Here is a 27,809-nt window from a genome sequence, read left to right as displayed (position 1 = left end):
CCAATGTCATGCAGGGGCTGAGCCGCTTTCGCGCCCCTGTTGAATGGAGACATCGGCAGCCTCTCAGGTCCTGAACTGGCAATTCAGAACAGTTTGATTGCCTGCTTGATTGTTTGCGAGATAACTGCAAGATTGTCAGTGACAGGGTAATTTACTGAAGATTGCCATGTCAGACTCCATGCGAGGGGCTTGCTGGCATAAAGATGCGCTTCTTGTGACTGACAGGCCGCGGGGAGATTGGAGTGCCAATTTCAAGTTCACAGTGTCATCTGCAAGTGTTTGGCGGCTGCAGCCCATAATCGCAAAACATGATGAGGTCATTACAGGTGTAACGTATGCTCACACTTAATAACGGCTAGAACCCCAAATGCATAATGTCTGGAGCAGGTAAATGTAAATATGTAGGAGGACATCATTTATATCCTTTTTATTTTAAGCATTTGCCATCTGCTATTGGCTGATGTGTTTGTAGGACATCTCCTGCTGCCAGACGGACCCTAGAATAAAAAGCCCAGAGTCAACAAAAACAGTGAGGAAATTTGTGGTCCACACTTTTGAAGCAGTCACAGATCCGGAAGGAGTAGCTGACTTGAGGGGGTTGGGAGAGGAATCTTAACAGGAAAGACTGTCTTAAGTTATTATTTGATCCCGACGCAAGGCCCTCAAGCTGGTTGTACAGAGTGGGTGGTAGAGGGTTGAGGGTGGGGGGGTCACATTCCCAGCTTCGGGAGGAAAAGGCCACCAGAGATGGATGGAACTCCTAATGGGAAGAGGCCGATGGCCTTAAAGAAATCTATAGTGCTAATAACAGTGGGTTTCTTCTACCTGAGAACTTTCTGCAGCGGCTGAATGAAGCACTGCCAACATATCTCAGCAGGATATTTTTAAATCCAAAGCAGGCATTCCGTGGTGGATTCCTTCTGTCTAGTGAGGGCAGTCCATGGAAAACGATGTTAACGGAAGAATACTTGGCTTCTTTATCCTATTCTTCTTTCATATTCTACCAAGGGCGCTGGGAGCCCTTAGCTGATGTGAAATGGTACCTTGGCATCATTCTGCTGCTGAGATACGAGTCTCCAACACTGTTTCTTAGGTCTGAGATTTGCCTTGACTCTTGGGGGGATACCCGATTTAGCCAGCACGTTGGACAGAGGTACTCATAGCCATGACTCTGAAAGTCTCTAAATTTTAAGCATGCCTGCCTGCTCACCCTCCTGTGTCTGCACTTCCAGGAAATTTTGTAAATCTAAACGTGTTACGAGACACCCGAGCAACATTTGCCCATGTGGAAAATGAGAGGCTAGTTTTAGTAATTTAAAGCCGAGCAGAACATACAACCTCCTAATTTGTTTGTTTGCTAAAAAGAAAGTAATGCATTAAAATCATTGTACATTAATTGCTAAATTACAGTGGAACTTGGGTGAAATTATATATTTCAATTTCATTAGCGGAACCAAACGTAAAGAGTAATGCCAAAAAATTACATTGTAGTGAATTTAAAGCACACAGCCAGGCCTCTGATTCAGCGCTCCAGTTCAAGTGTTCATCAAGTCACAGCCTGGAATTGGAGTGCATGTTTTTATGATGCTAATTATGGCCCCCAAATGCCTCGCTATCAAATCAAGGAGGTGTAAGCAAGTTACTCTCCAAGCTCCTACACTGTGTATTCAATCAACTCCCAGCAGAGTGAAGAAGGACCGGCTAACTAATCCATTCTAATAGGAATCCCAAGGCATAAACACTGCCCTAAACATTCCCATCCGCATTCCTAACAGACATATGGAGAATGGGAAACAGTCATTTATTCATTCAACAAACATTTGTTGGGTCTGATTCCACGTTGGCACTAAGCAAAGCATGAATATAAAAACGAATGTGACACTGTTCTTCTTTTCAAAAAGCTCGTTTTCCAGACAGGAAGGCAAGCAATCAGAGATAGATAATTCTAGTACAAGGAAGTTAGTGTGAACAATGGTTTCTAATATTTCTAGTGCATTAGAATCACCTGAGAATCATGTTTAAAATGCAGATTCCAGGACCTACTCCTGGAGGCTCTGCCTGGGGAGGTCTGGGGTAGGATCCTGATTCTCCCTGTGGGATTTTGATATAGAAACATTCTCTGAGAACCTCAGATTCAGGGATGCACAGAATAAGAATACCTACCTTAGCCATGGACATCATCAGGAAGGCTTCCTGGAGGAGGCCACACCTAGTGTGGATATTAAAGGATGCATCATATCCTTTTCCTTCTCTATACTGTCAGCTCCTTTATGACAGACACCATCATTCTTTGTTCCCTGTTTTATTTTCAGAACATGAATAGCACTCAAACATTTGTTGAATGGTAGATGACTAGGAGGGCTTCCCTGGTGGCGCAGACAGTAAAGAATCCACCTGCAATGGAGGAGACCTGGGTTCAGTCCCTGGGTTGCGAGGATCCCCTGGAGGAGGGCATGGCAACCCACTCCAGTATTCTTGCCTGGAGAATCCCATGGATAGAGGAGCCTGGCAGGCTACAGTCCATGGGGTCACAAAGTGTCAGACATGACTGAGCAACTAAACACAGATGACTCAGGAACGGGTGAAGGAGCAGGAATCTAGGCAAATAAATCAGAATGTTCAGAGTCCTGCAGCTATGGTGAAGGCAGCTCCAGAGCAATTGGGTAAACTAATGGCTTAGTTTGTGGATGCTCATGCCAAAGCCATATCTCCACATTTCCTGGAAAATGTCACTCATCACCCCTGGTGCTCCCACTAGTCAGCACTACCCTCCCTGGCTTAGAGGAAGTGGAGATGGAATGCTTTTCTCCGCTGAAGCAGGATTTAAGGAATCCCATGCATTTTGATGACTTGCATACCCATTAACATGGGTCTCTGAAATCTAGCAACAGGTAATTTTTTTGTGCTACGTTGTTTAAAAGCAAAGTGTTAGTTTTTATTGCCAACCGTAGTTTTTATTGCCAACCGCTCAAATAATACGTGTTCATAATAGAAAAAGTAGAAATACATAAGTTTTAACACAAGATAGAAAAAGAAAGAGACACACTAATCTACTACCTGGGGATAACCATTTGTCAACATTCTCAACAACTTTCTTTCAGTCTTCTATTTATATTGGAAATATACTAGGCTTGTTGTGGGAAACCTGCCAGGTCAGGCCTTTGGGAAGGGCCAAGGCTGGTTGGGACAAAGATGTTAACATCTCAAGGACTTCCCTGGTGGTCCAGTGGTTAAGAATCTGCCTTGCAATTATCCTTAACCACTGGATCCCACGTGCTGCAGAGCAACTAAGGCCACATGCAGCAACTACTGAGCCGTGGTGCCACAGCTAGAGAGTGCTGGCTACAGTGAAAGAAACGAAGATCCCCGTGCTACAGCTGAGACCCAATGCAGTCAATAATTAATTAATTTTAAAAAAAGGTGCTAGCATCTCAGAGCAGCTTTGGGCCGTGAAATCTGCTGACCCCTGGCTTTGTCTCTGCCCTTCCAGATGGCCTGGTGGACTGCCTGGACCCTGACTGCTGCCTCCAGTCAGCCTGTCAGAATAGCCTGCTCTGTCGAGGGTCCCGGGACCCCCTAGACATCATTCAGCAGGGCCAGACAGACTCACCCGCAGTGAAGTCCTTCTACGACCGCATCAAGCTCCTGGCCGGCAAAGACAGCACCCACATCATTCCTGGAGACAACCCTTTCAACAGCAGGTAGGCACCCTTCTGTCCCTGCAGGTGACTGAGGTCACTGCTTCCCTTCCTGTCCAAGCAGGAGGAAGTGCTCCTGGCTCTTCTGTGGGATTTGACCCCCTGCGGTGCAGAACCTGCTGGAGACCCATTAACTGCCTGCTTTCTAGATCATTTTGAGGATCTATTATTTTATGACGTTATTATTATTCTAAATCTCCCTGATTGTGACTTCTGTTTGATCATAACTGAAATATCTCATTCGTTAGAGTATTTTTTAATTTAGTTATTTTTCATTGGAAGGATAATTGCTTTACGGTATTGTATTGGTTTCTACCAAACATCGACATGAATCAACCATAGGCGTTTAAAGCAGTTGTAAACTCAACAGCATGACTTATCATTTGTGGCGTCTTAGAGTCAGGATGATGCCAGTTGCTAGAATTTATTGAGCACCTATGATGAGCTAGAGACTTGATGTGTATAGATTGGCTCTCATCCTCATAGCCAGCGCACCCCCACCCCCACTGATTGTATCTGCTAATTGCTTACTTGGTGTTAGGCTTTGTGCCTGGGCATTTCCCCTTCTCATTCCAAAATGGCGGCGGCAGAGTGGATTCTCTTGAATTTACATTTGCTCTCAGTTGCTAATTTGAGGCTTATGAGTATTCTGGGGCAAATTCTGGGTTTATTTTGTAGGCAGCTTGGCCCCTCCTTTCCCACCAGGACAGATTAGAGCTGTACCCTGGAGAAGAAAGCAAGGAGACGAGTTGGCTTTGAGATGCCCATCCTCCTAGTCGGTGTCTTCTAGCCGCTGTTTTTGATGCTGAGGGTGGAAGGAAGGCAAGGAGAGGTGGCAGTCTTGTCCTCTTCAGGCCTGCCTGCACATCTCTGCTCTCCCTCTGGGTCAGTCTGGATCCAGATAACAATGATGTCAGCAGATGTGACGACGGCGGGTGTGACCTCCTTGGGGATGCCCCCCCATATTTGTGCTCCTTCTCAGGGAGAAATGAGAACTGGGAACCTCTAGAAACTTGTCCCCATCCCCTTATCCCTCTGACAGCCCTCAGCATGCCATCTTTCTCTTAGTTTTCTTCCCCCTCACTTAGGTCTGGGCTGACCCTGAAGCAACTCAGGAAATATGCTGTTTAAGCAGGCTTTCAACTAGAGAAGGAAATAGTGAACTTTACATTTTAGAAGAGCCTCTGAGTCTACAAGAGATTGTCTTGGAGCCCCCCTCATTAGACTTTGGGGAGGAGACTATCACCACATCACAACTCAGACTCTGGTCCTCCTTGGGAGAGCCTGGGGAGGGTGGGAGTGGGGAGGTGGTGGGTAATGGTGGAGCCAATGAACTCTGCAGCCCTTAGAGCTCCCTGGGAAGCTATGCAGCCCCATTCGTGGCAGCTCTCTGACTATGAGGGTTCTTAACAAGGTCACCTTGGGCCAGCAACTTTAGCCTCTCTCTGTTCTGGTTTCACTAAAAATAAAATAGAAGAGAAAAAAAATAATCTCAGCCCTCGCCTGTTTCAACCCTGACATCTTCTGGCTGTGCCACATTAGGCAAGTGATTTAACCTCATAAACTTTATTTTCTTGATTGGTAAAATTAACTTAGTAAGTGTAGATTATACTACACACAGTAATATTATTTGAATACGAGTAGCCCTCAAAAAAAATAAACCACATATCTTGGAACCAAAAAAAATATTTTCTCTGCTTATTAATTCCTAGTTCTGGGGCAGAGACTGTGTTGGTATGTTTCTTTTTAATTATGGACATGATTCCCATTGCCAGGATGACAGGCCCTTGCATCAGTCCATAACCATTTCAGTGAGGTTTGCATGTGTGTGCATGCTAAGTTGTGTCTGACTCTTTGCGACCTTGTGGACTGTAGCCCTCCAGGCTCCTCTGTCCATGGGATTTCCCAGGCAGGAATACTGGAGTGGATTGCTTCCAGGGGATCTTTCCCACCCACAGACCGAATTCAACCTCTGTTACAGCCCCTGCATTGGCAGACAGTTTCTTTACCACTAGCGCCACCTGGGAAGTCCAGGTTTGCATACCATTTGGTTATACTATAAATGCATCTTTCAAAGGCTCATACTCTGTTTCCGTCAGCTTCCTATTAACATTTTATTTCTCCCCTAAATCCTTTAATTTCCTTGTATTCTTTTCATACTCTTTCTTCACTTATGCCTTAAAAGTCAGTCTTATCTTCCTCACCAGTAGTTACCACTCCCAGAAGGCATCCTGAGTTAGAGCCAAGAAGTCGGGGAGCAGGCAGGGACTGCAGTATTTTAGGTAGACTATATCAGCCCCAGAGATCTGGGCAAAAGAAACTTACTTTAGAGAAAGCTTCTCTGAAGCTTTGAAGGCAGCAATCAATAGCACCACCCAAATGAGCCCACACTCCAGCATGTCAGCTTGGATCCATAATTCAGAAATGCAAAATGTTACTCCAAGACATAGGTTGAAGTTCACTAAGCATGTGAATTTCAGTGCATTATCCTCTGACAAATAATGAAGGACAAAGCTCGGAGTAAAAAAGAACTTAATTCAAGACTTCTAAGAAGGCGTTTCCCCTAGATAATGGCATACAAAAATAACTAAAATGCCTTGACTCCACCACTATAATTTATAGAGCAGATCTCACTATCTAGATAATGTGATAATTGTTACACATCAATAATCATAAATAGAAATGAACTGATAGCATGTCTTAGCTGAATCTTTGCTGCGAATTGACTGCCTAGAGATGTAGGCAGCCAGCAGCAATGAAGAATTAGGAAAATAGAGGGTAGAAATCATAGGCAACCCAGCTCCCTTTATTCCTATGGCACACGGCAAAGTCTTGTGCTGCAGGAGTGATTTAAAGAAATCACAGTTGTATTAAAAAGGAGGGGGGAAATAACTCCACTGTGGGATACATTCCCAATTTTGTTTTCTCATCACAAGCAGCTTGTACCTTGTGGTCATCAACACACATCATTGATTTTAAAATAGTGTCTAGGAAGGCCTGAAAGAAATCTTAGTCTGAGCTAAGATAAGGAAAGGGAATTGAACAAAAGAATTATTTTCATAAATTAGTTTTCCACTTTCAAAAGACTCTAGCATTGTGGTTAGAACCAGCTAAAAATGGAATTCATTTGTTAGGCAGCCAGTCGCAGACAATTAGAGCTGTCAGTGGAACAGTCTAAACCCTCCTGAGATCATCAAAGGGTCGGAGTGGAACAGCTGGGGGGATTGCTAATAGAAAGGGAGGTGCTTGGAGAGAACATCCCTCCAGTTTTCTGGTCACTTGGGATTGCAGAAGTCAGTGCTTTCCAAAAATTGAGCAGACTTGGACAAGATTCTGGCACAGAACAGCTCAGCTTTATTACCTAGTCCAGAAATTGGGAGCGTGTCCAGGAATCTGGATGCCTGAGAACCTCTCTGCCTTCGCCAAATGGCCCAATGGCTTGAGGGTCAACGATACAGCTGCGGACCTGCCTGGTAGGCGGGCGCCTCAGTGCAGAAGTGGCACTTCTCATTCGCCCATTTCTCTATGAGCTCAGGAGAATTCAGGCGAAGGGAGACATGTGCGTTCTCTCTCCATGGATTTTGAGTAGACTACTGTAGCATGTCCTTTGCTTTATGGGATTTCCCCGAAGGAGCTGGTTGAATGCTGGCATCTTGGGAACATTCTAGTTACTATGATCTGGATAGAGGAGAGGTTTCTGCCACAGAGGCCAAAAGTTGAGAGGGATTTCAACCACTTCCCCCCTCCCCTGCCCCAAATCAGGGTAGCAGGAATTTGATGTAAGAAAAATATATAGTTACATGGAATCCAGAATCTAAGATAGTTCTGCTGGAGAAAATATCTCTCATATTCTCTTTTCCTCAGGCTGTCATGGATTGTGAGAAATTTTATTTTTAAAGGGCAACTAAAAAGAAAAACGAAACAACCAAAAAAAAAAAAAAAAAAACAATGTATGTATATGCCCTGGCCTTGTTGAAAACCTCTGTGTGCTTCCCTTCCTCCCCACTCCCCACTCCCTCTGTCATCCCAGCCTGGAGGGAAGAAGTAACATTGCCTTCCTCCAAAGCCAAAAAAAGGAAATGAGTAGGCAGATGGGGAAGCTCTCACCCGAGGATAATACTCTCTGTGCCAGGCTAAGGCACAAACATGAGTGATGTGGGGCAGCCTGGATCTCCAGCCAAGCAAAAGCCAAGTGATGTCAAGAAGCGGAGTGAGGCCAAAGGCAGAGGGACTGTGCCCAGGGGACCCCATTGCCCAGTAGAATGACTGAGGACACTGCCCATGGACCTCACCCCCAGACTGCTCCTCAGGAAAAGCCAGCACAGAGGCACCCCTCTTGCCCACAGCTCCCTATGATCGTGTGAAGCCAGCAGTTCACATTTGAAAGTCTTCTCCTTGCCTTAGGGACCAGATGAGGATGGGGGTGTGGGGAGCTTTGGCAGCAGAGAAGGGGAACTTGACGGCGATCCCCACCACCTGTCCCCTTGTTCTCCTGAGTATGGCTCAAAAGCTTGTGTTTCTCTTTCTCTCAGTTTGGTTTCTCTCATCCGAGGCCAAGTAGTAACTACAGATGGGACTCCCCTGATTGGTGTGAACGTGTCTTTTGTCAAGTATCCAAAATACGGCTACACCATCACCCGCCAAGATGGCACGTAAGTAGCTTTGTGGGGCTCCACTTACTTAGTATTGAGGCTGCAAAGATACAGATGGTGCAGTGGGCTTGGAACCACATGCCTCCCCCTTGCAGGCTGGGGGAAGACCCCACCAGGCCAGATCTCGAGGGAGAATCCCCCCACCCAGATATATATTTTTTGGTATGATCTCAAAAATGGAAGATAACTAGAGTAGCCAACCTCTCCAGGGCTGCTGACACCCATGCTTTTCCCATGGCATGTAAATGCTTTTCACTCTGTGTGTGTATGTGTGGGTGTATGTTGGGGATAAGGTTCAGGGTGGCAGAGTCTAGAAGGAAAGGAAAGTAGCCCTTGGAACCTCACTCCTATTTTCGTTTAAATCAAAGGCCATGCAGGGTGACAGGGATCCACAGGCCACAGTGTCCTGTGGTGAACCCCTTCTGTGTTCATCTGTAACTTTAGGAGCGGTGGTGTGTTCGCTTCTATTTTGAGGGGGTGGGCTGTAATCAGGGAAGTCTAATTAAATACATTTAGCCTTCACCCTGCTGTGTGAAGGAGGCAACCTTACCCTATTATCTTCTGATTGGAAACCCACACCCGTGCAGCCCCCACCAAGATGAAAGCGCTGTCATTTCCTTAATGTGTTGGGCATGGAATTGCAATTTAGAGAAAAAGATAAAAAGAAGAAAAGACATCTATAGGAAGGGGAAAACATGCACCCACCCTGGCCTTAAAACACACAAAGACACACACACACACCACACACTACTGTGTTCTATTCAAATGAAAGAGGAGGCTGTGGCTGTAAATCTCATGCAACACTTTTCCTATAAAACTGGAGTCTGGAAAATCATAAACAAATCATGTACTCTGATTCTTGTCATTTCTCTGGTGAAGAATCTGGACTTTTTTTTTTTTTCCCTAATGTCCTAAAATAGCCTTGGGGTAGTTTCAAAAATGACCAGCCCACAGTAGCCCTATCCTCCTATTTCCATTTGAGACTCAAAGAAGGCATCTGATGATTCACATCAAATTCTTAATATTCGCCAGGTTTCTGGTGTCTTAGATCTTATGTTCCTGCAGCCAAATCTCATGATTTGAATGCACTAGGACCGTGAAGGTGTACCGTATAAGGCTACCTAGGCACTTGTTCATTCTCAGAAGCCAGCGTTCTAGTCCTGTGATAACACCAGAGGAGGTTTCTGAGTCCTTGGTCTGCTGTCTCTCCCACCTCACACTGCCCCATCCTTCCTAACTGCTTCCAGACTAATTATCACCTAAATCCACTTCCTAGATCATGTATCCAACCTCCCGGATTGGTGATTCTTCAGCTTGTCCAGGTAGCAGAGCCTGGAAGTCACAGGATGTATTGGAAATGCTCCAAGGAATCCCACAATCTGTTGTATGTATAGTGCTGTGCACCACAGACATGGGTGGTTCAACTCTATCATCCCAAGGAGGAACAACGTCGCTTCAAAACATTTCACTCTCCTGCACTCTAAATAAATAAACTGTCCCCAGCAGCATGCATGCCCTAAAATAAAAATGTAAACAAATTAACAGAATAAACTCTTCTACCATGATATTTACCTTAATACTCATATGCTCCCTGTTCACTCATTTTATGTCTATTGAGAAACACCAAAACTGTTACCAACATTGAATGAAGTCAGAGAGTCTGTATATTTTCATTGAGTTTTTTAAAATTTTTATTGGAGTATAGTTGATTTACAATATTGTGTTAGTTTCAGGGGTACAGCAAAGTGAATCAGTTATACATATACGTATATCTCCCCTTTTTTTCCATTGGGTTTTTACTGTACTCTAGGAACTCTGCTAGGTGCTGGGGATTCTGAAGTGTGTGGAAGAGAGCACCACTGCCCGTAGGGAGTTGAGATCCTGGTGGAAGAGTAAAAGGTCAAATTGAGTGACTTCTCTCCACTGACTTTCTTTTCCTTTAACTGGGGAAGAACTACCTTTATTTTACTTCACTAGTAGTAGATTTCCATCTAGCCTGAAAGAACAAGCAGGAATATAGTTTAAGAACAATTGTCAAAAATATAAGAAACAGTAAGAGCCATTTCATTCCAAATGCCAAATAAGTTTGTGTGCTGGAAAAATATATCAGAAACAAGGCAAAATGGTTGAAGGAGGTTAAAAAGTCGAAACTTCTTAACCAACAAAGACCTACTGTATAGCACATGGAACTCTGCTTACTGTTATGTGGCAGCCTAGATGGGAGGGAAATTTAGGGTGGATTGGATGCGTGTATATGTATGGCTGACTCCCTTCATTGTTCACCTGAAACTGTCACAACATTGTTAATCAGCTATACTCCAATATAAAATAAAAATATTTTAAACAGTACAGACTTCTAATAATAAAGTCCTGGGATGTATGTACAATGTGGTAACTGTAGTTAATGATACCATATTGTATAGTGGAAAGTTGCTAAGACGTATCTTAAAATTTTCAGCACAGGAAAAAAAGAAATTGTAACTGAGCGTGGTGATGAATGGATTTATGGTGGTGAACATTTCACAACATATACAAATATTGAATTATTATGTTGTAGACCTGAAACTAATACAGTGTTATATGTCAATGGTATCTCAAAAAAAGTTAAAGTTCTATGAAACCAAAAAAAGAAGTCAGAAACAGCACAGGTTGATGAAAAGAAAGCTTTCCTGAGCCTAGAATCAAATCATTGTAACTCCACTAAGTAGTAAAGACTCTTATTAGCCTAGCACAATGCTAAATGCTTTATACCAGTGGTGAGGGAGCATTTTCTGTAAAGGGCCAGATTGTATCTATTTTAGGCTGAGATGCCATATGGTTCCTGTTACAACTACTCAGCTCTGCTACTGTACCCCAGAAATGGCTGGAGAGAATAAGTCAATGAATGGACATGGCTGGGATTCCCACAAAACTTTTTACCAAAACAGGTGGTGGGCCGGCTTTAGCTCACGGGTCTAGTCCGCTGACGTCTGTTCTGAATTCATGATGATATTTCATCCTCTCAGCCACACTGTGAAGTCGGTGTAACTATTCCCATTTCACAGATGAAGAAATTGCGGCAACTTGCCCACAGTCACACAACTAGTAAGTGTGTGACCCAGCCCATCTGCTGACAAAGCCCGCTGTCTCCTCCTGCCTGCTCTGCCCCTTCAGACCCTCTGAATGAGCCCATTTGCCCCTCTCCAGGTTCGACCTGATCGCCAATGGTGGTGCCTCCTTGACGCTGCACTTTGAGCGGGCCCCGTTCATGAGCCAGGAGCGCACTGTGTGGCTGCCGTGGAATAGCTTTTACGCCATGGACACTCTGGTGATGAAGACAGAGGAGAACTCCATCCCCAGCTGTGACCTCAGTGGGTTTGTCCGGCCGGATCCAATCATCATTTCCTCCCCGTTGTCCACCTTCTTCAGTGCCACCCCGGGACAGAATCCCATTGTGCCCGAGACCCAGGTAGGAGCTCTGGGTCCCGGGGTGGGACTCTCGATCCGGCCCTGACCCAAACCCACTGGCCAACTTCCTCCCACCATCTCTCTCTCCTGGGGTAAGCCAGAAACTACTATTAAGGGGGAGGGACAAAAAGTAAGGACACAGTATAATTTATTGTCGCTGGAGAGAAAACTGAATCTCTCCTGGACATTCCAGATGTTTCCAGATAGTTGTTCAAGACTTTGGCAGTCACTGGAGCTTTTAATAGAATAAAAACGATACACATATGTGCACGCCACCTGCAAATTGCTTTTTATTCCTGTTAGTCACAGAGATACATGATAAGAGGCGCTTTAATGATCTACATCGGTGTTACGACAGAGGGCATATTACATTATTGCTTCCCTGTTGCTTTATACCAATTGTCAGTGGAAGTTGCAGGTTCATATAATTACAGCCTCTTGTGGCCTCCTTGCATGCAACTAGCAATAAAGCCTGCTGTTCTTATTTACATCTTTTGCCAACAGTGTGGTTTTAAAAAGAAACACAACAGTGACCAAGAATAATTATTAATCCAAAAATCATAACCTCGGCCCCTTCGCTCCATCGTGCAGGATAAAGTTGTGGTTGTTGGTTTTTTTCCTCTCTCCTCAGCCATGGGAAGGGGTTCTTCCACCCCACCCCTGTAAGGTGGGATGCTTTGGTGAGGATGATAGCAGGCAGGTAGCCGTGGGTTGCAAGCAGCCTAGCTTCTGGGGTGTGTTTCATGCACTGTTTCTACCTGTGTTTCCTCTCCTCCAGGTCCTTCATGAAGAAATTGAGCTCCCTGGGTCCACTGTGAAGCTGCGCTACCTGAGCTCCAGGACCGCAGGCTACAAGTCACTGCTGAAGATCACCATGACCCAATCCACGGTGCCCCTGAACCTCATCAAGGTTCATCTCATGGTTGCTGTAGAGGGGCACCTCTTCCAGAAGTCATTCCAGGCTTCTCCCAACCTGGCCTACACCTTCATCTGGGATAAGACAGATGCCTATGGCCAAAGGGTCTATGGACTCTCTGATGCTGTTGGTATGTTTCAGTTTCAACCCCTTATTGATTCTTGGATTTAGGCATGCATTAAATTGACAAGTATTTGTTGAATTCCTAGTATGTGCCAAGCACTATTCCAGTAGTTAAGAGTGCAGTGGTCCATAAGACAGACAAGAGTCATCTTCCATGGACCTTCTATACTAGTGGGTATCGAGATGATAAACATAGACTGTTTATTTATTTGTTTGTTTGTTTTATTTATGAAAATAAGTGATGTATACTGGGAAGGAGGGGCAACCATGAGTGGGTGTTCATGGGAAGTTCCTCAGCAGGTGCCATTTAAACAGAGACTAGAAGGTAAAGGAACCCTGTGACAAAGAGAAAAGCTGTTTTTGAAAGACAAAAATAGGCCAGCGTGGCTGGAATGTGGTGGACAGGGAGACTGTGAGATGGGGAGAGAACTGGGCAGGGGCTGGGTCGTGTTCCAGAGTGGCACAGACACACCTTGGGGACCAGAGGATGGAGTGAGAGGGTATCTGAAGGCCACACTCTCTGTTCCAGGCTTTGCCTCTGAAGGAATCATGTGACTTCCTACTTAAGAAACACCACTGTGAGAGAAGGTCCTACAATTATCAGTCTTTGAAGAACTGTGAACTGTGGATTCATATCAACCCACCCAGTATATGTTCTTACTTGTAGAAAGCTGTCTGGGAATTAATTAAAATCCAGAATCCTGTATATGCTTCACTAATAGGCTTGTGGTTTTCCAGAAGTGCAGTAAGTTTACCAAAGTAAGAAACCAGCAAACTCAAAAATGTTCACTGTAACTGGCCTCCAGTGTTTATCAGATACTCCCTTTGTGCAGAGCTTTGTGCTAAATCTTTTTTGTCTTGGGTGACCTCTCACTAACACTGTCAAGAAGGCACTCTCATAATCCCCATTATCTAGATGGGATAGGAGGGCAGAGTAAGCAAGCTACCTAAAGACACACACCTAGCAGGTTACACATGCTCAGAATATGGTCCTGTGGTCTGCTTCATCAGTGAGTGGTTTGGTTCAGTTCAGTCGCTCAGTCGTGTCCAACACTTTGTGACCCCATGGACTGCAGCACGCCAGGCTTCCCTGTCCATCACCAACTCCGGGAGCCTATTCAAACACATTACGTCGGCAATACCATCCAACCATGTCATCTTCTGTCATCCCCTTCTCCTCCCACCTTCAATCCTTCCCACCATTAAAGTGTTTTCAAATTAGTTGGTTCTTCACATTAGGTGGCCAAAGTACTGGAGTTTCAGCTTCAGCATCAGTCCTTCCAGTGAATATTCAGGACTGATTTCCTTTAAGATTAACTGGTTGGATCTCTTTGCAGTCCAAGGGACTCTCAAGAGTCTTCTGCAACACCACAGTTCAAAAACATCAATTCTTCAGCACTCAGCTTTCTTTATAGTCCAACTCTCACATCCATACATGACTACTGGAAAAACCATAGCCTTGACTAGACAGTCTTTGCTGGCAAAGTAATGTCTCTGCTTTTTAATATGCTGTCTAACTTGGTCATAGCTTTTCTTCCAAGGAGCAAGAACCTTTTAATTTCATGGCTGCAGTCACTTTCTGCAGTGATTTTGGAGCCAAGAAAATTAAGTCTCCCACTGTTTCCATTGTTTCCCCACCTATTTGCCATGAAGTGGATGGGACTGGATGCCATTATCTTAGTTTTCTGAATGTTTGAGTTTTAAGCCAACTTTTTCACTCTCCTCTTTCACTCTCATCAAGAGGTTCTTTAGTTCTTCTTCGCTTTCTGCCATAATGGTGGTGTCATCTGAGTATCTGAGGTTATTGATATTTCTCCCGGCAATCTTGCTTCCAGCTTGTGCTTCTTCCAGGCCAGAATTTCTCATGATGTAATCCGCATATAAGTTAAATAAGCAGGGTGACGATATACAGCCTTGACGTACTCCTTTCCTGATTTGGAACCAGTCTGTTGTTCCATGTCCAGTTCTAACTGTTGCTTCCTGACCTGCATACAGATTTCTCAGGAGGCAGGTCAGGCAGGTCTGGTATTCCCATCTCTTTCAGAATTTTCCACAGTTTGTTGTGATCCACACAGTCAAAGGCTTTGGTGTAGTCAATAAAGCAGAAGTAGATGTTTTTCTGGAACTTTATTGCTCTTTTGGTGATCCAGCAGATGTTGGCAATTTGATCTCTGGTTCCTCTGCCTCTTTGAAATCCATCTTGAACATCTGGAAGTTCACAGTTCACATACTGTTGAAGCCTGGCTTGGAGAATTTTGAGCATTACTTTGCTAGTGTGTGAGTTGAGTGCAATTGCATGGTAGGTTGAGCATTCTTTGGCATTGCCTTTCTTTAGTGACCTTTTCCAGTCCTGTGGCCACTGCTGAGTTTTCCAAATTTGTTGGCATATTGAGTACAGCACTTTCACAGCATCATCTTTTAGGATTTGAAACAGCTCAACTGGAATTCCATCACCTCCACTAGCTTTGTTTGTAGTGATGCTTCCTAAGGCCCACTTGACTTCACATTCCAGGATGTCTGGCTCTAGGTGAGTGATCACACCATCGTGGTTATCTGGATTATGAAGATCCTTTTTGTATAGTTCTTCTGTATATTCTTGCCACCTCTTCTTAATATCTTCTGCTTCTGTTAGGTCCATATCATTTCTGTCCTTTATAGTGCTCATCTCTGCATGAAATGTTCCCTTGGTATCTCTAATTTTCTTGAAGAGAAATGGGTCTTTCCCATTCTGTTGTTTTCCTCTATTTCTTTGCATTGTTCACTGAAGAAGGCTTTCTTATCTTTCCTTGCTACTCTTCGGAACAGTAATAAGTTATTGGAGTAACTAGTGCATTTATTGTCAACTGTATGTCAGGCTTTAGCCAATATCAAAATGACAGCTAACGTCAAAAAATAGACTGAATACTATAACACACCCCATGTACCATTGTACCATCTACCATTATCAACACATCTCGTTGACTCTTGTTTCTTCTTTACCTTCAGCTACTCCTCTGCCTCCTATATTTTTCTGAAGCAAGTCCCAGACATCACATCATTTCATTCATAATATATCAGAATGTATCTCTAAAAAGCACTTTGAAAATATAACAATATCATCATTACAACAAGGAAACAGAAGAATTTCTTTATATCAAACAGCCAGTCATCATTCAATATTTTAATTGCCTTATGAATATCTGAAAATAGAAGTACTTCATTTGCTTGAATCAGAATCCACATAAGATCCACCTTTTGTAACTGGTTGATTTTTTCTTGTTGTTATATATGCTTCAGATATACAGCATTATTACTTGCCTTCTGTACACACTACAAAGTGATCACCACCACGAATCTTGTTACCACCTGTCACCATACCATTGATCCGTTTCACCCATTTGACCTATCCTCAAACTCCCTTCCCTTCTGGGAACCACTAGTCTGATCTCAATATCTTTGCCTTTTTTTTTTTTTTTTTTTGCTTTATTTTGTTTGTTCATTTGTTTTATTTTACATTCCACATATGAGTGAAACCATTCAGAATGTTGTCTTTCTTTTTCTGATTTCTTTCACTTAGCGTGATACCTTCAACGTCCATCCATGTTGTCACAGATGGCAGGATTTCATTCTTTTTATGGCCAAGTAGTATTTCCACTGTCTATAAGTACCACAAGTTATTTATTCACTTATCCACCAGTGGGCACTCAGGTTGTTTCTGTATCTTAACTGTTGTAAACACTGCAATAAATATAGAGGTGCATATATCTTTTGGAATTAATGTCTTAGTGTTCTCTGGATAAATACCAAGAAGGGAATAGCTGAGTTCTCTTAAAAAATTTAAATCAATTGTTTTTCCCTTTCATCTCTGGATTTTTTCCTCAGTTTTAGAAATAATTGACATACATTACTGGTAAGACATATAGTATGATAATTTGATTTACTTATAGTGTGAAATGATTAGCACAGTAGATTCAGCTAACATTTATCTTCTCATAAAGATACAGCAAAAAAGGGAAGAAAAGGGGAAATTTTTTCTTTTTATCATGAGAACTCATAGGATTTGCTTTCTCAACCACTTTCCTGTGTATCATGCTGCAGTGTTAACAACAGTCATCATGTTATACATTATATTCCTAGTACTTCTTTGCTTTGTTTCTAGTACTTATTTATCTTATATCTGGAAATTTGTACCTTTTTACCACCTTCATCCAATTTCCCCTTTCCCCACTCTCTGCTTCTGGGAACCTCGAGTCTGATCTTTTTCTATTCAGTTCAGTTCAGTCGCTCAGCCGTGTCCGACTCTTTGCGACCCCATGAATAGCAGCACGCCAGGCCTCCCTGTCCATCACCATCTCCCGGAGTTCACTCAGACTCACGTCCATCGAGTCCGTGATGCCATCCAGCCATCTCATCCTGGGTCATCCCCTTCTCCTCCTGCCCCCAATCTCTCCCAGCATCAGAGTCTTTTCCAATGAGTCAACTCTTCGCATGAGGTGGCCAAAGTACTGGAGCTTCAGCTTCAGCATCATTCCTTCCAAAGAAATCCCAGAGTTGATCTCCTTCAGAATGGACTGGTTGGATCTCCTTGCAGTCCAAGGGACCCTCAAGAGTCTTCTCCGACACCACAGTTCAAACACATCAATTCTTTGGTGCTCAGTCTTCTTCACAGTCCAGCTCTCACATCCATACATGACCACAGGAAAAACCATAGCCTTGGCTAGGCGGACCTTAGTCGGCAAAGTAATGTCTCTGTTCTTGAATATACTATCTAGGTTGGTCATAACTTTTCTTCCAAGGAGTAAGCGTCTTTTAATTTCATGGCTGCAGTCACCATCTGCAGTGATTTTGGAGCCCGAAAAAATAAAGTCTGACACTGTTTCTACTGTTTCCCCATCTATTTCCCATGAAGTGATGGGACCAGATGCCATGATCTTCGTGTTCTGAATGTTGAGCTTTAAGCCAACTTTTTCGCTCTCCTCTTTCACTTTCATCAAGAGGCTTTTTAGCTCCTCTTCACTTTCTGCTTAGGGGTGGTGTCATCTGCATATCTGAGGTTATTGATATTTCTCCTGGCAATCTTGATTCCAGCTTGTGTTTCTTCCAGTCCAGCGTTTCTCATGATGTACTCTGCATATAAGTTAAATAAGCAGGGTGACAATATACAGCTTTGACATACTCCTTTTCCTATTTGGAACCAGTCTGTTGTTCCATGTCCAGTTCTAACTGTTGCTTCCTGACCTGCATACAGATTTCTCAAGAGGCAGGTTAGGTGGTTTGGTATTCCCATCTCTTTCAGAATTTTCCACAGTTTATTGTGATCCACACAGGCAAAGGCTTTGGCATAGTCAATAAAGCAGTAATAGATGTTTTTCTGGAACTCTCTTGCTTTTTCCATGATCCAGCGGATGTTGGCAATTTGATCTCTGGTTCCTCTGCCTTTTCTAAAACCAGCTAGAACATCAGGGAGTTCACGGTTCACGTATTGCTGAAGCCTGGCTTGGAGAATTTTGAGCATTACTTTACTAGCATGTGAGATGAGTGCAATTGTGCGGTAGTTTGAGCATTATTTGGCATTGCCTTTCTTTGGGATTGGAATGAAAACTGACCTTTTCCAGTCCTATGGCCATTGCTGAGTTTTCCAAACTTGCTGGCATATTGAGTACAGCACTTTCACAGCATAATCTTTCAGGATTTGAAACAGCTCAACTGGAATTCCATCACTTCCACTAGCTTTGTTCGTAGTGATGCTTTCTAAGGCCCACTTGACTTCACTTTCCAAAATGTCTAGCTCTAGATTAGTGATTCTTTTTCTATTAGTTTGTTTCATTTTGTTTTCAGGTTCCATATATAAGTGAGATCATACAGTGTCGTACCCTGTCTGACTTATTTCACTTAGCATAATGCCTTCAAGTTCCATCCATGTTATTGCAAATAGTAGGATTTCCAGTTCTTTATGACTCAGCAATATTGTGTATGTACACATATACTACATTTTGTGTGTGTGTGTATGTGTGTGTATACACTGCCATTTCTTTATTCATTCATCCATCACTGGACGCTCTGATTGTTTCCAATATGAAAAGGATTGCTGTATATTCTTCATAAAGTGTTTAGAGAAATTCACCAGTGAGACCATCTGGTCCTAAGCCTCTCTTCATGGGGAGATTTTTGATTATGGCTTCAATCTCTTTACTAGTAATTGGTTGTTCAGATTTTCTATTTCTTCCTGATGCAGTCTTGGTAAGTTATGCCTTGAAGAATTTTTCCATCTCTTCCAGATTGTTTAGTTTATTGGTGTGTAGTTATTCAGAAGAGCTTCTTATGACCCTTTGTATTACTGCAGTATAAATTATAATGTGTCCTTCATTTTTAATTTTGTTGATTTGAGTCCTTTCTCTTTTTTCCATAGTCTTATTAAAGATTTCTGTTTTGTTTATCTTTTCAAAGAACTGACTCTTGTTTTGGTTAATCTTTTCTATTGTTTTTCTCCTTTCTATTTTATTCATTTGTATACTAGTCTTTATTTGTTCCTTTATTCTGCTAACTTTGGATTCAGTTTGTTCTTTTTCAAATTCCTTAAGACATAGAATTAGGTTGTTTATTTGGGATCCTTCTTAATGTAGGTGTTTACTGCTGTGAACTTTCCTCTTAGTACTGCTTTTAGTGCATCCTGGAAGTTCTGGTATTTGTGTTTCCATTTTAATCTGTTTCTTTTTATTTCCCCTTTAATTTCTTCTTTCATCTATTGGTTATTCAGGAGAGCATTTTTTAATTTCCATGTATTTTTTAATTTTCCAGTTTTCTTGTTATTGATTTCTAGGTTCGTGCCACTGTGGTTAGAGAAGATACTTGGTATGATTTTAATCTTCCTGATTTTGCAAAGACTTGTTTTGTGGCCTAACATGTGACCTAAAATGTTCCTTGTACCCTTGAAAACAATCTATATTCTGGTGTTGTTGGGTAGAATGTTCTATGTGTGATAGGTCCATTTGGTCTATTAGTTCAGTTCAGTTCAGTTCAGTTCAGTTCAGTCACTGAGTCGTGTCCGACTCTTTGCGACCCCATGAATCGCAGCACACCAGGCCTCACTGTCCATCACCATCTCCCGAATTCACTAAAAGTCACACCCATCGAGTTGGTGATGCCATCCAGCCATCTCATCCTCTGTCGTCCCCTTCTTCTCCTGCCCCCAATCCCTCCCAGCATCAGAGTCTTTTCCAATGAGTCAACTCTTCACATGAGGTGGTCAAAGTATTGGAGTTGCAGCTTCAGCATCATTCTGATAGTGTTGTTCAAATCAGCTGTCCCCTTTATGATTTTCTGTCTGGGTGATCTATCCATTTTTGAGAATGAGATATTAAATCCACAATTTTACTGTATTATTTCTCCTTTTAGCTTCATTAGTTGTGCTTTATATGTTTAGATGCTGCAATGTTGGGTGAATAAATATTTATAATTGTTATATCTTCTCAATGTATTGACTGCTTTACAATTGTATAATGATCATCTTTGTCTCTTTTGAACATTTTTAGTTTAAAATCTATTTCATCTGATATAAATATAGCTACCCTTGCTTGAGACAGGGTAGGGAGGTTTACCACTTGCTTGAAAGCTTGAAATGTATTTTTCCATCCCTTCATTCTCAGTCTATATGGGTCCTTAAGCCTATGCTGCTGCTGCTGCTAAGTCACTTCAGTCATGTCCAACTCTGTGTGACCCCAGAGATGTCAGCCCACCAGGCTCCTCTGTCCCTGGGATTCTCCAGGCAAGAACACTGGAGTGGGTTGCCATTTCCTTCTCCAATGCACGAAAGTGAAAAGTGAAAGTGAAGTTGCTCAGTTGTGTCCGACTCCCAGCAACCCCATGGACTACAGCCTACGAGGCTCCTCTATCCATGGGATTTGCCAGGCAAGAGTACCAGAGTGGGGTGCCATTGCCTTCTCCGCCTTAAGCCTATAGTAGGCGTTATATCATTGAATCTTGTTTGCTTGATTTGTTCACTTGGCCATTTCATGTCTTCTGATTGGAGACTGTCATGTTTACATTTAAATAAGTTATTGGCAGGTAGGGACTTAGCATTGTCATTTTAGCCTCTGTTTTCTAGCTTTTCTGTGAACCATTGTTCCTTCTTTCTTTTTTTGCTGTCTTTGATATTAGTGACTTTGACTTATTTATCATATTCTTTTGTGTAATTACTGTAGATATTTCCCTGTGCTTACTATGAGATCTGCCTTGTGCGATTGGTTGATTTCTCTTCAATTATTTTAAACTATGGTTTTTCCTTTCACTTTTAGTTCATTTTTGTTTTATGATGTATTTGTTGAAGAAACTGTTGTTTGCCTATAGTATTTCTCATAGCCTGGTTTGTTTTCTGATTGCACACCTGTGGCTGTTTGACATATTCCGCTGTTGTGTATCTCCTGTAAATCAACAGCTGGACCTGGAGGTTTCCTAAGTACAGGTTTGATTTTTTATCTGTACCAACTTTTTTGAAATATAATTGACATATAACAGGTGTATGACATAATGATTCAATATTTGTATATATTGCAAAATGATGACTGCGATAGGTCTAGTGAACATCTGTCACCATCAGTTCAGTTCAGTTCAGTCGCTCAGTCGTGTCCAGCTCTTTGCGACCCCATGAATCGCAGCACGCCAGGCCTCCCTGTCCATCACCAACTCACGGAGTTCACTCAGACTCACATCCATCGAGTCAGTGATGCCATCCAGCCATCTCATCCTCTGTCGTCCCCTTCTTCTCCTGCCCCCAATCCCTCCCAGCATCGAAGTCTTTTCCAGTGAGTCAGCTCTTCGCATGAGGTGGCCAAAGTACTGGAGCTTCAGCTTTAGCATCATTCCTTCCAAAGAAATCCCAGGGCTGATCTCCTTCAGAATGGACTGGTTGGATCTCCTTGCAGTCCAAGGGACTCTCAAGGGTCTTCTCCAACACCACCGTTCAAATTCATCCAAAATTTTTCCTGCTGATGAGAACTTTTAAGATCTGCTCTCTCAGCAACTTTCAAATGTGCAATACAGCATTACCAACTATAGTCACCGTGCTGTATCTCGCATTCCCATGACTCATTTATTTTTTAACTGAAAGTTTCTGTCTTTCGATCTCCTTCACCTGTTTGGTCCACTTTTCAGCCCTTGCCTCTGGCAGCCACCAGTTTGTTACCTGTACATGATCTTGGTTTTTTGCTTGTTTTTAATTTTTCTATTCTGCTTATGATCATCTTTACTCCATGAACACTTTTAAAAGATTAGTTAGGTCTCACAAAAAGAAATGTACTATTTATCACGATAAAGCATTAAGGCATTTAGAGCAAGTAATATTCCTATTTACACAAATTTTTAGACCCACATATAGGTGAGATTATACAGCATATGTCTTTCTTTGTCTCACATATTTCACTTAACATAATGCCCTCAAGGTTCATTTGCATTGTCACCATTGGCAAGACTTCATTCTGTTACATGGCTGAATACTATTTCATTGATTGTATACCACATCATCTCTATCCATCCATTTGTTGATGGACACCTTGGTTGTTTCTATATGTTCATTATTGTAAATAATGCTGCAATGTAGTGTTTTTGTTTTCTCCAGGTAAATACCAAAAAGTGGAATTGCTGGATCACATGGTAGTTTTATTTTAATTTTTTGAGAAACCTCCATACTGTTTTCCATGGCTATACCAGTTTACATTGCTACCAACAGTGCACAAGGCTTCCTCTTCTCCACATCCTCACCAACATTTGTCATTTGTATTCTTTTTGATGATAGCCATTCTGATAGATGTGAGGTAATATCACATTGTGGGTTTGATTTGCACTTCCCTGGAAATTAGTGATACTAAGAATCTTTTCATGTAGTGTTGGCCTTATGTATGTCTTCTGATAGATGTCCATTAAGTTCCTTTGCCCGTCTTTTTAATTGGATTTTTTGGCTTTTGGTTGTCAAGAGGTACAAGTTCTTTATGTACTTTGGACACTAACCTCTTATCAGATATATGATTTACAAATATTTTCTATTTTCATTTTATGGATGGTTTCCTTTGCTGTGCAGAAGCTTTTTAGTTTGATGTAGTCCTACTTGCTCTTTTTTGCTTTTATTGCCTTTGCTTTGTGTATCTAATTCAAAGGATCATTGTCGTGACTGATGTTAAGGAGCTTACTGCCTGTGTTTTCTTCTAGGAGTTTTATGGGTTTGGGGCCTTTTAATCCATTTGAGTTAATTTTTATGAATAGTATAGAGTGGTACAGTTTCTTTTTTTTTTTTTCCTGCATGTGACTGTCCAACTTTCCCAGCCCACTTATTGGAGAGAGTATCCTTTGCCCACTGAAATATTCTTGGCTCCTTCATCATAAATTAGTTGACTGTGTATGCTTAGGTTTATTTCTGGACTCTGTATTCTATTCCACTGATTTTTGTGTCCGTTTTTATGCCAACACCATGCTGTTTTGATAAATACAGCTTTGTAATATAGTTTGAAATCTGAGCCGTGTGGTGCCTCCAGCTTTGTTCTTCTTTTCAAGATTGCTTTGACTGTTCAGGGTTTTGTGGTTCCATGCATATTTTAAGAATGTTTGTTCTTTTTCTGTGAAAAATACCACTAGAATACTGATTGGGATTGCACTGAATCTGTACTTTTCTTTGGGTTGTATGGACATTTTGGAATATTAATTCTTCTAATCCATAAGCATGAAGTATCTCTCCATTTATTTGTGTCTTCTCTAGTCTCTTTTATCAGTTTCTTCGAGTTTTCAGTGTACAGGTCTTCTGCGTCCTTAGTTAAATTTATTTCTAGGTATTTTATTCTTTTTTTTTTTTTTTAAGAAAGACAGATGGTGCTCTCATCTTCTGTCAGGAGGTGACTAATGTCAGCTTGTCTATTCTTTTATGCTTTCTGCAGCATTGATGTTCATTACCTGGATTCATTAGGTCATTAGGGATTACATAATGATATTCTAATACTGTCATTGCTTCTTTGTTATTTACTACCTAGAATACTTTTCTATAGAGATACTTTCTCATTAACTACTTTGTTATTTGAAGTACAGTTTAAATAAGATAAATGCTTGATTCTTTCCCTTTGTTTACCAGTTTTCAACATTGTAAGTTGGCTCTCTAATATCCTCTACCAGTGGCAAGTCCATTTTTTAAATACCATTATAAACTCACAGAATGAAATACCTCTTAATATATCCTTTGAAGTTATCTTTTCTAATAGTCAGATTGTCTCATCTTTGGTCAGTAGAAGCCTCTTCAAGCTGATTCCCGAATTCTTTTGCCATTGCCCTAGTAGATGTTATTTCCTTCCTATCTGGTCTGATAAAATAGCCTGGTCTTCTATTGCTCATTTCTTGCCCCAGCCATGTCTTCAAGGAGCCCTGATTCCTTTTAATGAGAAATAATATTTCAAGGCCACAGACCAAGCACTAGCAATTCTCTTTGCTACTGAGTTGGTCATTGTTTCTTAGAATTTTCAGAGGACAAGCCAGGAAGTACATGGAGCTTTTTTTTAAAAGATAAAATGTATCTTTCGTTCATCTCGACACTCCTATATCTCAGGATTTAAAAGAAGCGGAGGAGAATCCCCTAAGGTGACACACATAGTTAAGAATTTAATGTAGTAGGAACAGCAATAATAACAATGCCTCATATTTCTAAAGCAGCGCTCCAATTAAAAATGTATGGCATCTCGGCGTTTTGTCTCATCTATCCTCACGACATCTCTCAGAAATTGAAGCTTCACTTGCTCTGTTTTACACATGGGGGAAATGGAACCACGAGGAAGTGTGAGCTGTAACAGAATTGGGACTCAAGTCCTTCATCTCCCGCCCCTCTCTCCTATTTGTCCATGTGGCAAGTGCAGGATTTTTATAGTTTTTGGATTCTGTTCCCCACTGCATTGCCACATAATTGGCAGGCTGTGTCCCCGTGCCTGCCTCACTTGGAACCCTCTGGAATCCTGAGTGAATGTACAAAGTGCCTTAACTAACACAAGCTGTTGCCTCCAAAATCTCCTTATAAATGAGCCACAAAGCTTCCATAGGTCTTTCTCCTAGTGAGTGGAAATAAATAACACAGAATATAGAGAACGCATGCCGTGAGCAGCAGGCTGAGGGAAACAGTCTCCTGTCCATCTCTAAAGGAGCGTTGTATTCAGTTTTTAAATGATTCATCTCTTCCCTCTCCATCACTGGGGTCATTTTTGAAAAGCCGGCTGTTCATTGGAAAGGTCTTTCCATCCCCACAGACTACTACTGTGTAAAGTTTCAAGGTTGAGTTCAGCTTGAAATTTGAATTTAATATTGTACGGAATCACAAGGAGAAAAGCAATCAGCCTGCCTCCTTGAGTGAGTTTTTTGAACTGAATCTGTATTACCGTGAGCACAAGTTTCTTATTCCTGCTGGAGGGCTCTGGAGTAATCAAGTAAACTCTCTCATTTCCCACTCTGCCCCACCCCCTTGTATCTTTCAGTGTCCGTCGGCTTTGAATACGAGACCTGCCCCAGTCTCATCCTGTGGGAGAAAAGGACAGCCCTCCTTCAGGGATTTGAGCTGGACCCTTCCAACCTCGGTGGCTGGTCCCTGGACAAACACCATATCCTCAACGTTAAAAGTGGTATGTGAGAGACCTCCCTGGTGGTCTGATGGTTAAGACTTCACCTTCCAATGCAAACTCAGTTCCCTGGTCAGGGAGCTAAGATCCAACATGCCTTGGTGCCAAAAAAAAAAAAAAAAAAAGACATAAAACAGAAGCAATGTTATAACAAATTCAATAGACTTTAAAAATGGCCTACATCCAAAAAAAAAAAAAAAAAAAAAGTGGTTTGTGAGCACATCTCCTTTTCCTGAATACAAACTAGTCTTGCCTCTGGAACCTTCTCTCCAGCCTTGACATTTAAACGAAAGCACCATCCCCTTCTTGCATCTATTTTTCATCAAGTGCCCAAAATACTCATAGGTTTTTCCACCTTCTCCTTTGAAATGTCAAAGACTATAGAGCTGTTTTTCCCAGACCATGCATCTTGGTGTCCCTCACGATTCTTCTTCAATTATCTCTGCAAATGTTTTCTTACCCCGGACCATGGCCTCGGGGCTACCCATCCTGTTGCAGTGCTGTCAGCATTGGGAGGAAATTGGGGACCTCCCCACAGTTGACGTTTCCTACTGTTTCTCTTCCCTCTGTCACTTTCACCCATCCTCAGTAAGTTGATAGACATGTCCACCCCGGAGGGCTGCAGTAACCATCCCAATTTACTGCCCCCCCACCCCGCCCAGGAATCCTGCACAAGGGCACTGGGGAGAACCAGTTCCTGACGCAGCAGCCCGCCATCATCACCAGCATCATGGGCAACGGCCGCCGGCGGAGCATCTCCTGTCCCAGCTGCAACGGCCTTGCTGAAGGCAACAAGCTGCTCGCCCCAGTCGCCCTGGCTGTTGGAGTCGACGGGAGCCTCTACGTTGGCGACTTCAATTACATCCGACGCATCTTTCCCTCTCGAAACGTGACCAGCATCTTGGAGTTACGGTGAGTGACAGCACGGAAAACCTGCTTTGATTCTATGGCTCCCGCCGCTACAAAACTGCCCTGGGTAAACGGTGGCCACGTGTGGGGTTCTCCAGAGGATATACTCGGTGTGATGGGCTGAGGTTTGATAACCGAGGCCTAGGATCAAATAAGGATTGGGGAAAATCCTTGGTGTAGCGATAAAACACTACCCGTGTATTTAACACAGTTGTTGACACCTACCTTACGGCAAAGGCGAAAGCCTTCAGACATTGTGCTGGTGGTGGGACCTGGGTAGCTATATTTTATAGAACCTCCATGAGAGAATCTGATACATACCCAGCAGTGAAAGAACCACTACTCTAAGCTGATGGTCCTTTTCCCTGGTTTCTAAAGTGGCATGTCTTAAAAATGCAGATTTCCAGAGTCCACCCCCAGAGAATTGGTTCAGTAAGTCTAGAGCAACGTCAAGGTGTCTCTCTCTTTGACAGGCTCTGTAGAAAATTCTGATATGCATCGAAGTTTGAGAACCACTAACGTTCATTCATTAATTCAAACATTTCTATTGAGCACTTCTATGTCCTAACTCTCTGTGAATTTTCTAGATCTTTGCACATTTATTAGGATCTGACTTAGAATTACTGCATAGGCCTCACTAGGTAAATTCCAGCCACCCCAGGGGATTCCTCCTGAGTCTAAATTCCAGGTCTCTGTGCAGACAAAAGCTCTTCAAAACTCTCTTTTTGGGAAAGTTGATTCCAGGTCCTCAAACCCAGAGAGGAATCCATCTATAAGTAGAGGGAGAAATGCAGTCTATAAACAAGGGGGAAAATTCATTCAACAAATACTTGGTGAATATATATATGTGCAGGACTGTCTGGTGAAGCAGGGGAAAAAAAAAAAAAGAACATGGAAAAAGCAAAGCCCTAGCTGTCCCGTTGGTGGTCTGTTGTTGTTGTTCAGCCACTAAGTTGTGTCCGACTCTTTGCGACCCCATGGACTGCAGCATGCCAGGCTTTCCTGTCCATCACCTCCCAGAGTTTGCTCAAAATCATGTCCACTGAGTCCATGATACCATCCAACCATCTCATCCTCTGCCATCCCCTTCTCCTCCTGCCTTCAATCTTTCCCAGCATCAGGGTCTTTTCCAGTGTGTCAGCTCTTCACATCAGGCAGCCAAAGGTGGTGGTCTGATAGGGAACTTCAAACTAAATCATGTGGACAAATTTTAAAAATTTTTTCAAGTAGCCTTCAATGCCTAAGGAAACTCTAACAGGGTGAGAAATGGGGACTGTGGTGATGGGAAGGAGGAAGAAGAAAGCTACATAAGATAAAGTATTCTGAAAAACCCCTTGTATTAGGTGATTCGTGAGGCGGGACATGAATGATGAGGTTAGCTATGTGGTGTACTAGGGAAGAGCATCCCAGGCAGAGAAACGTTGTGCAAAAGCCCCAGTATCAGCAAATAACT

At 42.5% G+C, this 27,809-nt stretch overlaps 1 protein-coding gene across 6 annotated transcripts in view; it reads left to right on the top strand.

Annotated features, from left to right (window-relative positions):
- The window catches only part of LOC108633191 (teneurin-2), a 755,039-nt gene that overhangs the window by 646,852 nt on the left and 80,378 nt on the right, over positions 1-27,809 (top strand). For all 6 annotated transcript variants that reach the window (XM_018050074.1, XM_018050073.1, XM_018050072.1 and 3 more), the window contains 6 exons: positions 3,491-3,701; positions 8,231-8,350; positions 11,537-11,798; positions 12,576-12,843; positions 25,307-25,450; positions 26,110-26,359. In XM_018050074.1, coding sequence (XP_017905563.1) covers positions 3,491-3,701; positions 8,231-8,350; positions 11,537-11,798; positions 12,576-12,843; positions 25,307-25,450; positions 26,110-26,359 — 1,255 coding nt within the window. The remainder of the gene's footprint in view (positions 1-3,490; positions 3,702-8,230; positions 8,351-11,536; positions 11,799-12,575; positions 12,844-25,306; positions 25,451-26,109; positions 26,360-27,809) is intronic.

The sequence above is a fragment of the Capra hircus genome, chromosome 7, assembly GCF_001704415.2.
Source record: "Capra hircus breed San Clemente chromosome 7, ASM170441v1, whole genome shotgun sequence".
NCBI lineage: Eukaryota > Metazoa > Chordata > Mammalia > Artiodactyla > Bovidae > Capra > Capra hircus.
This window is presented reverse-complemented; position numbering and strand designations above follow the sequence as displayed.